General features: G+C 44.6%; 2 protein-coding genes across 2 annotated transcripts; one reads left to right on the forward strand and one right to left on the reverse strand.

The window, feature by feature from the left end:
• Positions 1–2,407: 2,407 nt before the first annotated feature.
• Positions 2,408–9,731, reverse strand: LOC130210112 (uncharacterized). The gene is made up of 3 exons (XM_056440094.1): positions 9,658–9,731; positions 8,235–8,594; positions 2,408–3,583 (listed from the first exon to the last, which is right to left on the reverse strand). Exons 1-3 carry the CDS (start codon positions 9,729–9,731, stop codon positions 3,385–3,387), a joined length of 633 nt encoding a protein of 210 aa, XP_056296069.1. The 3' UTR covers positions 2,408–3,384.
• On the forward strand, positions 4,256–7,366 carry LOC130209540 (homeodomain-interacting protein kinase 3-like). Its single transcript, XM_056439271.1, has 2 exons — positions 4,256–7,052; positions 7,224–7,366. The coding sequence occupies exon 1, from the start codon at positions 4,522–4,524 to the stop codon at positions 6,868–6,870; it is 2,349 nt and encodes a 782-aa protein (XP_056295246.1). The 5' UTR covers positions 4,256–4,521; the 3' UTR covers positions 6,871–7,052; positions 7,224–7,366.
• Positions 9,732–11,465: the final 1,734 nt, after the last annotated feature.

An 11,465-nucleotide genomic window follows, 5' to 3' on the forward strand; every position in this document is an offset into this window, starting at 1 on the left:
GGCCCAGGGGCCCCCTGAGCTCATGGGCCCCTGGGCCTGGGCCCGGTAGGCCCGTTGGTTAATCCATCCCTGGGGTTAACGTGACATATTTGAATGTCAGTCAGTTACCAAGGCCACTGGTTCTGCTGTTGTTCAATGTTAAAGATAGGGATGGGCATCGAGAACCGGTTCTGTTTTAGAACCGGTTCCCAGTGAACCGATTGTTTGGGATCGTTAGCCAAATTCTTTAACGGTTCTGCTAACGGTCCTCTGTGGCGTTGCGCATGCGCGAACTTTTTTAGTTTCTTCAGACTGCAGCAAACATGGCAACGAGGCAGAAGCGCTCTAAAGTTTGGCTCTATTTCACACGACAAAATGACAACTACGCCACTTGTAACGTGTGTCAAAAATCTATTTCGTCGAAGGGAGGAAATACAACTAATATGAAGAAGCATTTGAACACAGCGTGGAATTAAATGACAGGAATGTCATGTGTTCGATGCAGCAGCTCAGCTAACGTCGGCGCTTCATCTCTTTCTGTCCAAGGTAAACTCCTCCAAAGTGATCACAACCACTCACTGTGTGAAGCCATTTGCCTTTATTGTGTGGAGTCGATCAAGTTATCTTCTGGCCCACACATTTGAGCTCCGGCATTGGTCTCCCATTATCGATCACTTCACGTTTGGATTGAAAGTCCAGTTTTGAGAAATGTTTGATCGTAACGGTATTAATTATTGGAGGGCGTGTGTTATCAGCAAACGTTCGCGTTATCGTGTTAACCCATTATTAAACTGAGCATATCGATTTTTAATCCATTATTAAACTTAGCATATAGCTACGCTAGCTTAGCTACAGAATCTTCCATTGTCACCCTACATTGAGGCAGAGGTCGTGTTTGCCTCCCCTCTTAATGTGGCTTTATGTCAGCTCAGCAAATTCAGCGATTTTGTTAGTGCCATTTGTTTCATTGTGTAAACCAGCTTTCACTATTTAAATAATCTCCATTGCCATCCAATTTAGCTGATGAGGTTCAGAGTCAGACCGGTTCGAGGCTGGTCGTCTGTCTGGGTCACAGGCTACAGCACGTCTTGTACACCTCCTCATATCTTTGTCTTCAGGCATCCTCCAGCCCATCTGAGAGAGTGTTCTCCACGGCTGGAGACACAATAAGTCCTGAGAGATCGCGTATCCTCCCGGAGAAAGCAGACATGCTTATTTTTCTGCACAAGAATTGTTGATGATCCATACAATTGATGGTGCACACTTGGTATTTGCCACTGCTAGTTTCATTTTTGGCAGCTCAGTTCATATACCCTTTAAAAAAAAGGAAGGAGCACTGTAATTTCTAGGAACATGTTTAAATTAAACAGAATACATTTTATTTAAGTTATGTAAGTTTTATTTTAAGTTCAAGAGTAATATCGTATAAATGTTTTTGCTTATTTAAAAAAAGTAAATGTGTATGTATACATACTGTGTGTGTGCAGCATTATATTAAAGAAAATTAATGTGAATAAACCCGTTTGTGCTCTTTTTTTCACCCCTTGCCCAAAAGAATCGATAAGAGAATTGATAAGGAATCGAATCGATAAGCAGGAATCGATAAGGTATCGGAATCGTTAAAATCTTATCAATTCTCATCCCTAGTTAAAGATGACAGGACCAATGGGGTCTCAATATACTTCTTTTTTTTTACTAATCTGGATGTTTCACTGAAGAAACAATTTATCATCCACAATATTAAATACCTCGCTGGCAATTTATAGGTAGGAGCCTCTTTGAAAACACAGCTCTGTGTGAAATTTTGTCTTTAAAAAGAAAAGAAAAAAACTTTTAATCGCGATTAATGAATTTCAAAATGTGCGATTAATTTTTTTTCTTTTCGATTGACAGCCCTACTGATAACCTGTATCAAGATCTATTTTAACAATAATTCAGATAGGCATAAAATATGTATGATGTGTCTTGATGAAATACTGCAACATTAAAAACTAATTTCATCGCGTTCATAACATGCATGAAGAAAAACAGACTCGCAATAATCGTAAGATGTGATTTTTTTTTTTTGACACTTCAATGCCATGTTCGATACTTCACGGCTTCAGCTCAGACATGTACAACGGTTTCTCAGGTACAGTTTTGTTTTCAATAAATTACTCCCAACGTAAACCGCCTCCCTCTTCGGCCCGATCCCCTGCTGCACCGGGATCACGGTGCGCAGGTCAGACTCGGGGTTCGCTGGAGAAACGCCAGCTCCCATGATGCATTGCAACTACTTTGACCCCAGTGTGTCCGGGGAAGGGGACCGGCCGCATTAGTCCTCCAACCCAAGTTTGGTTAGAGCACATTTCACAAGCTTCCCAACTGTTCACAGCATAAACCTTCAGCTACCTCACACACGACTGAACTGTAGTGATGATGATGATGATGATGATGATGATGATGATGATGTGGTTACGTTGCGGTGATGCGTACCTGGCCGTTAGGGGCTCATAACAGCAGTAGCCCGGATTAAAAAACGGCTCTCTTAAACCCAGAGTGGCGTCGTCAGAGATTTTCGCAGAGGCCACGCCCCCTCGCATAGAGGTTACGCCCCCTCAGGCAGAGGCCACGCCCCCTCGTTTTTTGTGACGCGGCTACAAAAAGTGCTTTAAAACTCGACCGCCCGCAAACATCCCGGCTTGAACCGCCCGGGCGAAACGTAACGTACGTGAAGAGCTCCTCCTTCATTACAAGAACAACGGACTGTGTGTAAGGCCACGGGTTTGTCTCAGGAAAATAGAAAATAATAAAAACATTCAAGTGCAATCGAGTGTTTTGTTTGCTATCAGCAAAAGAAATAAAATGAAAGTCTTGATGTCTGTTGTTGAACATCATGAGTAACATAGAAGTGAAATATATGATTTGTTACACGAGAAAAATGGAATCAAAAATTTGCCAAAATGGCCTCTGACACATTTTAGGTTTTTTTGTACTTTGTTCTGCTTCACTCTTCCAAAGTCAAACTTTGCAGGGTGAATGTTAACATATTTTAATATGATTTGTGGGAGTTTTAAACTTTTCAACTGCCTCATTCCAAACAAATATTCATCCTAGAAGTGCTTTTTTTCAATTCGGACCTGAAATCTTTAAATTCTTTCTGTGTTATCTTCATTTACTCTTATCCAGTAACATATAGACTGATATGTATATGTGAACAAAAGAAAATGATGTTTAAAAAGGTAAAAATGATGAAAGTAGCCCTAGTGGTTGCAGAGTTTTAGTTTGGGGATGCACTTTTCGGAGCAGAGGCCTAAAACAAAGCTTGCTGCTTAAACGGTTCAGAAGATTATTCTCATTTGTTCGCCGACTGATTGTCTCCACTATCCAAGACGAGCACATCCCTCCTCTACCGTTGATTATTGATTATTGAAACCACGTATGGAGGCCGGGTTTAGTCTCCGGGGACTCGGCGTGGTCCCAAAGCTCGAAGACCGTCGGCCTGGCAGGTGGGAGAGCGTTTGTCCTGCTGCTCGTCTCCGGGGGCGACGATAGACGGCGTGCCATTGGTGGAGGCCTGCAGCCGGCGGCGGCCTGTCGCTCATCCTGCGTGACACGCGTCCATCTGGAATGCACATTGTGGTCGGCCGCCGACTCTCAATCAGCCCGACTCGATGGCAAATATTCAGGCCGCAAGAAGGAAAAATACAAGCCTGCTGTCTTTGGAGAGCTTCAGGGAGCACGCATAACTCCCAGAATGCATTGCTTTTACAGCATTATACAGCCCGCTGATCGCAAGTTCCCCAATCTGCCACTGTACATATGGCTAAATGTATTGCATTGTCGTTGTTACATCCTGTTGCATGACATCAGAGTTTGATATTGTATGTATATTCGACGATAGATGAAGCATGGTTATGAGCAGATGTTTGATCATCTCACAGGCTTATGAAAGGTTGATCGGGCTGCCAGTGGCTGTTATTTAAACAACAATTATATAGAACAATACAATTATATATCTACTATATATATAATACTTTATACCAGTGGTTCTCAAATGGGGTTAAAGAAAGGCACTCCACGGGGTATGTGAGATTTGTAAAAAAATCCTTTCCAAATGGTTATTTCATGAATATTTGATAAAATGTACACTACATTTTAAATGAACTATATGAAAACAGACACTTACGGCACGGCGCTGTGTATCCATCACAGTCAACGAAAAAAGTATGAGAACCACTGCTGCATACAATAGGCCAGTAAAGACATTACATTTTTTTTTTTTAAATACAAATTTTACAAATGTGGAATGCAGAGTTGACTGATCACATGATGAGGTCACATGGCTGGTCACATGATCATGTGCTGAGGTTGCAGACCGAACATTCTGAACCGATGTAGGAGACATAATTGTGTGCATGTCTCTTTAAATTATTTGATGGCTTTGTGCCTATGATGTGAGAACACTTCGATGGCATCATCAGATCAAAGCCACTAAATCGTATAAATAGCCCCAATGAAACTGGACTGCCTCTGTTCCACTCTACTCATCTTGATTCATTTATGAAACATTTGATAGACACGATGACGTCCCAATCATCAGCGATCGTCCCTTTTACAGTCAAGAAGCAAGAAATCATCACCAACAAGTCCACACAATATCTCGTGCAGGACTTCATCGGAGAAGGATGTTTTGGAAAAGTTGCCAGGTGCATTAACTTACAAACATCCGAAACAACAGCCATCAAGATCTTTCAAGACATCGGAGATCACAACGCAGAGGTCAAGATGTTGGAGCGACTGCGGAATCTTGACCCAGAGAAGAACAACCTTCTGGAATACATCGACAGTTTCATCGTTCAAGGTGTTCCCTGCGTATCCTTCGAGATGCTGGACACCAGTCTTTGGGATTTTGTGGAGCAGAGACGGGCACCACTGACCCCGAAAGAAATACGTCCCATTGCTCGTCAGCTACTGGTGGCCTTCAAAGCCCTGAAGAGCATTGGTCTCGTACACACAGACCTCAAACCTGATAATGTGATGCTGGTCAATCACAAGGAGGAGCCCTTCAAGGTAAAACTAATCGACTTCGGTTTGGCCATGCCAGCCTCCGAAGTCCAGCTAGGTTCGATCATGCAACCTATGGGGTACAGGGCTCCAGAGGTGGACTTGGGCCTCCCCATATGTGAAGACATCGACATGTGGGGACTGGGATGTACCCTGGCTTACTTATTCTTTGGCCAGGACATCTTCTCTGGCAAAACAACATACAACAGCATGAAGACTGTTTGCAAACTACTCGGTCAGCCAGAGGACCACCTCCTGGATGCCGGGGGCTACACCTGGCAGTTTTTCGAGAAGGAATACTGCGCTCCCGGTAAATCAGCATGGAGACTGAAAACCCCAAGAGAGTTCGCAAATGCAACCGACGTCTGGCCCAGCACTGCAGGATGGTGCTTTGACACCTGTGGAAGTTTGAAAGACGCAGTCAAGTCCTTCTCACTTTCATCGGACGCGACAGAGATCAAAGACACAATGGCATTTTGCAACCTGCTGGAGCAGTTGCTCTGTCCAAATGCCGAGAGGAGAATCACACCTGCACAAGCCCTCAAACACGACTTTATCACAATGTGTCACATGACGGACCGCATGAACACAAACGCATACGTGCAAGCTGCCTATGAGCTGATGATCGTCTCCCCGCCGTACGACCTGGATGAATACGATTCCCCCGGTGATCAGCAATCAACCCACTCAATCAAAGCATCCTCAGGCAGAAACAACCCTGAGGATGGGGACACAGGTTCCAAAGAGAATGAGCCGATTGAGTCAGAAAAAGAAACCTTCTTCAATGGTTCCACCCAATATCAGGTGCTGGGCATACTTGGAGAAGGGTGTTTTGGAAAAGTTGCTAAATGTGTCAACTTAAAGACCACCGAAACAATGGCTATAAAGCTATTTAAAAATGATGCTGATCACAAAGCAGAGGTCAGGATGTTGGAGCGACTGAGGGCACTTAACCCAGACAAGAACAACCTGTTGAAATACATCGACAGTTTCAACGTTCAAGGTGTTCCCTGCATAACTTTCGAGATACTCGACACCAGTCTCTGGGATTTTGTGATTCAGAGACGGACGCCACTGACTCCAAACGAGATCCGTCCCATCGCACGTCAGCTACTGGTGGCCTTCAAAGCCCTGAAGAGCATTGGTCTCATGCACACAGACCTCAAACCTGATAATGTGATGCTGGTCAATCACAGGGAGGAGCCCTTCAAGGTCAAACTAATCGACTTCGGTTTGGCCATGCCGGCCTCCGAAGTCAAGCCAGGTATGATCATGCAACCTATGGGGTACAGGGCTCCAGAGGTGGACTTGGGCCTCCCCATATGTGAAGACATCGACATGTGGGGACTGGGATGTACCCTGGCCTTCTTATACTTTGGCCAGAACATCTTCTCTGGTACATCAACATACGACAGCATGAAGACCGTTTGCCATCTACTCGGTCAGCCAGACGACCACCTCCTGGATGCCGGGAGAAACACCAAGCAGTTTTTCACAAAGGAATACTGCGCTCCCGGTTATTCAACATGGAGACTCAAAACGCCAAGAGAGTTCACAAATGTAACCGGGATCCGGCCCAGCACTGAGGGGTGGTGGTTCGACACCGTCGGAGGCTTAAGAGATGTCGTGAAGTCCTGCTCGACGAACCATCTCGAAGTCGAAGACACATCAGCATTGGCCAACCTGCTTGAGTGGTTGCTCTGTCCACATGCAGAGCTACGAATCACACCTGGAGACGCCCTCAAGCACGACTTCATCACCATGTGTCGCATGACCACCAGCATGGACACGAGCGCTTATGCGCAAGCTGCCTATGAACTGATGGCCGTCTCCCTCCCCAAATGATTTGGATCTAGATGATCTATTTTCTGCGGGGGGGGTCCAGGTTATGTGAGTTAGTCTGTTCAAGGAAAGAGTAGTTGATCTACTTTTCCTGACTAATTTACATAACCTCTCCATCTTTTTTCTAGGCCAGCTCCCCCTGTGTGATTTAGATCTAGATGATCTATTTTCTGCGGGGGGTCCAGGTTATGTGAGTTAGTCTGTTCATGGAAAGAGTAGTAGATCTACTTTTTCCTGACTAATTTACATAACCTGGTGGGGGGGGGGGGGTCCAGGTTATGTGAGTTAGTGTGGGAAAGAGTAGTAGATCTACTTCTTCCTGACTAATTTACATAACCTGGTGGTGGGGGGTCCAGGTTATGCGAGTTAGTGTGGGAAAGAGTAGTAGATCTACTTTTTCCTGACTAATTTACATAACCTGGTGGTGGTGGGGGGGGGTCCAGGTTATGCGAGTTAGTGTGGGAAAGAGTAGTAGATCTACTTTTTCCTGACTAATTTACATAACCTGGTGGGGGGGGGGGGGGGCTCCTTCGGCGAATCGCCACCTTAACGTGGTGGAGGAGTTTGAGAGGCTCAGTGATCCTGGGAGCTATGATGTCGGGGGCCCTGGTCGGGTTTCCCAAGGCAGATAGATCTTGGAGGAGAGTCCAGACTAAGAGCGATTCAAAAAACTTATGCAGGGGGGTCCAGGTTATGTGAGTTAGTCTGTTCATGGAAAGAGTAGTTGATCTACTTTTTCCTGACTAATTTACATAACCTGGTGGTGGGGGGTCCAGGTTATGCGAGTTAGTGTGGGAAAGAGTAGTAGATCTACTTTTTCCTGACTAATTTACATAACCTGGTGGGGGGGGGGGGGGGCTCCTTCGGCGAATCGCCACCTTAACGTGGTGGAGGAGTTTGAGAGGCTCAGTGATCCTGGGAGCTATGATGTCGGGGGCCCTGGTCGGGTTTCCCAAGGCAGATAGATCTCGGAGGAGAGTCCAGACTAAGAGCGATTCAAAAAACTTATGCAGGGGGGTCCAGGTTATGTGAGTTAGTCTGTTCATGGAAAGAGTAGTTGATCTACTTTTTCCTGACTAATTTACATAACCTGGTGGGGGGGGGGGTTCCAGGTTATGCGAGTTAGTGTGGGAAAGAGTGATTGATTTACTTTTTCCTGACTAATTTACATAACCTGGTGGGGGGGGGGGCTCCTTCGCGAATCGCCACCTTAACGTGGTGGAGGAGTTTGAGCGGCTCAGTGATCCTGGGAGCTATGATGTCGGGGGCCCTGGTCGGGTTTCCCAAGGCAGATAGATCTCGGAGGAGAGTCCAGACTAAGAGCGATTCAAAAAACTGATGGATAGCAGCCAATGGAGTTTAGCTACCTCGCCTGGACAAGGGAAACCCGGGCACCCTCCTGGACCCAGGAGGGGAGCTCGCCGGCGAGGTCGGGAGCGATGTAGACCGGGCGGCGGGGCGGGCAGCGGGCCTGGGCGAGCCGATCGCAGGCAGCATAGACGAGCTCTAGGGACGTGGAACATCGCCTCGCTAGCCAGAGCTGGTGTTGGAGGTACCAGATGTCGCTTGGCTCTGGAACCGAGCTCCTGGGGAAGGGTTGGACGTTGTCCTTTCCTGGAGATGCCCAGGCTGAGAGGTGCCAAGCGGGTGTGGGGATCCTCAAGCCCCCGGCTGAGCGCTGCCGTGTTGCCGCTGTCCCAGGCGACCGAGAGGGTCGGTCCCTGCGCCTACGGGTTAGATAGATAGATAGATAGATAGATAGATATATACTTTATTAATCCCCAAGGGGAAATTTGTCGTCACAGTAGCAGCACCAATAAACTAAACACACGAGAATAAAATATAAAATATAAAAAACAGGGATGAAAGATATAGATGTATACAAGTAAAATATAAAATACAAATTGAAGTATATACAGGACTGTCTCAGAAAATTAGAATATTGTGATAAAGTTCTTTATTTTCTGTAATGCAATTAAAAAAACAAAAATGTCATGCATTCTGGATTCATTACAAATCAACTGAAATATTGCAAGCCTTTTATTCTTTTAATATTGCTGATTATGACTTACAGCTTAAGAAAACTCTAAAATCCTATCTCATAAAATTTTAATATTTCCTCAGACCAAGTTAAAAAAAGATTTATAACAGCTGAGTGTTTGTCAAGGCTCAGGAAACCCTTGCAGGTGTTTCGAGTTAATTAGACAATTCAAGTGATTTGTTTAATACCCTACTAGTATACTTTTTCATGATATTCTAATATTTAGAGATAGGATATTTGAGTTTTCTTAAGCTGTAAACCATAATCAGCAATATTAAAAGAATAAAAGGCTTGCAATATTTCAGTTGATTTGTAATGAATCCAGAATGCATGACATTTTGTTTATTTAATTGCATTACAGAAAATAAAGAACTTCATCACAATATTCTAATTTTCTGAGACAGTCCTGTATATTTATAAAATGAAACGTATATGTATATATATATATACACACAAACAAATATAATACAATGACTGTGCAAAGTATACAAAGTAAAATATAAAATAAAATATATATGTATACAACATATATGCATACACAATACAATACTTATGACTGCAGTGTAAAATTAAATATTAAATATAGACAGTGTGCAAAATGCAAAGTGTGTGTATGTGTGTCGTGTAAATAAATGAAATGTGAAGTGCAGATCAACATCGTGTAAATATTTAGTTATTATTACAGTTATTGCACTCGGATCTGGGTTGCAGGAGGAGGCTCTGACTGTTGTCTGTGCTAAGCACCAAACAGCAGCTCAGAGTATCCGGCCTTCTCGGAGTCGGTGGGAGGGGTCCTGGAAGGGGCGCCGCCTGCCGACTCCATCGTTCTCCTGGGAGACTTCAACGCTCACATGACAGAGAAACCCGGCGGGGCGATTGGGAGGAACGCGACGAGCGGAATCGGCGGCGTTTAGTTCTGGACTTCTGTGTTCGCCACGGTTTGTCCAGAACGAACACCGTGCTCGAACATAAGGTGGCTCACACGTGTCTCTGGTACCAGAACACATTAAGCCGAAGATCAATGATCGACTTTGTCATCGTATCATCTGATCTGCCACCGTATGTCTTGGACACTCGGGTCAAGAGAGGAGCCGTGATTGAGTTTTTGCATGCAAAAAACTTAGGGTGACCAGACGTCCGGATGTAGGCCGGACACACACACACACACACACACACACACAGACCTCCGATGTAGCCTCAAAAAGCAAAAGACACTGGTGATGGTACTCCTGGTTAACTGGGATGGGGTTCGATTCCCTGAAGTCTCCTGCTACTTTTTTGACAAACATTGAAGGCCATAATATTTTCATTGTCACTGTTATTTAAAATAGTCTTTAATGTTTCCGACATTCACTAATAACTAGGGCTGTCAGCGTTAACGCGTTAATCTATGCGATTAATTTGGCCGCGCTAACGCACTAAAATATTTTAACGCAATTCACGTAACTTTGTTGACTTCCGGTGTTCGTTGAAGTTTTTTCACTCCTCTGAGTGTCAAGTACGGTTTAACACTGTTTCCGTTTTTAAAACAATTATTTCTCCGCGAAAATAAGGAGCAGAAATCAGTTTAAACTCGTGGATTAATCAGTCGCGTTTCCTCCTGCTCCTCCTTCCTCCGTCTCCCCTCTGATACACAGAGGAACGGAGGGGCGACGTGTCGGGGACGCGGCGCGAAAGAACTCGTCACACGAAACCTTCACCGTGATTTGTCAATCCGTTTGTCTTGTCAACATTTTGGGAAAAAACAACCAATGAACACTCAGTAAATCACAAAGGACCTCCCACCTCACAGGTGAGGCTCTAGAGCAGCCTGTCAGTCAGAGAACCAGAGAACACGGCACGAGGACAATGAGCCTCATTGAATAGAGCTGAGATTGTTCTGGAATGTTTGATGTAGAGCACATGGGGGTATGTCACATGAAAACGCCTTTAAAAGGTGAATTTACATTTTTTTCGTAAAATGGAGAACATGCCCCCAGCCTCCAGAGGGTTAACCATGGACGGATTAAGAAACAACGGGCCCCTGGGCCTGGACGTGTCAAGGCCCCCCCCCCGCAAACATCGCTAACAAAACAGTCCATATGGAACAACGATACCGGAGCTGAGCAGACAACATAACGCAAATTATATGACCATGACATGAATGACAAGCCTAGCATATACCGGCTATGGCGCATCATGTCATATCATCATATCAATACAAAGTTAACTAGAATGGGCACTCGGTAGAGCATACCTTCATATCACTAGATTGGGCATTGAATTATGAACATGTTGGCATTAGTTGCATGCCAATTGGATACAAATTGACCGTGCTATGGTAAAAAGAAGATTTTGACCTTTTCATGACCTTGACCTTTGACCCGATTGATCCCAAAATCTAATCAAATGGTCCCCGGATAATAACCAATCATCCCACCGAATTTCATGCGATTCGGCTTAATACTTTTTGTGTTATGCGAATAACACGCATACAAATAAATAAATAAATAAATCCACGGCGATCAAAACATAACCTTCCGCATTTTCAATGCGAAGGTAATAACAGCGACTTCAC

This window comes from Pseudoliparis swirei, chromosome 19 (genome assembly GCF_029220125.1).
Source record: "Pseudoliparis swirei isolate HS2019 ecotype Mariana Trench chromosome 19, NWPU_hadal_v1, whole genome shotgun sequence".
NCBI lineage: Eukaryota > Metazoa > Chordata > Actinopteri > Perciformes > Liparidae > Pseudoliparis > Pseudoliparis swirei.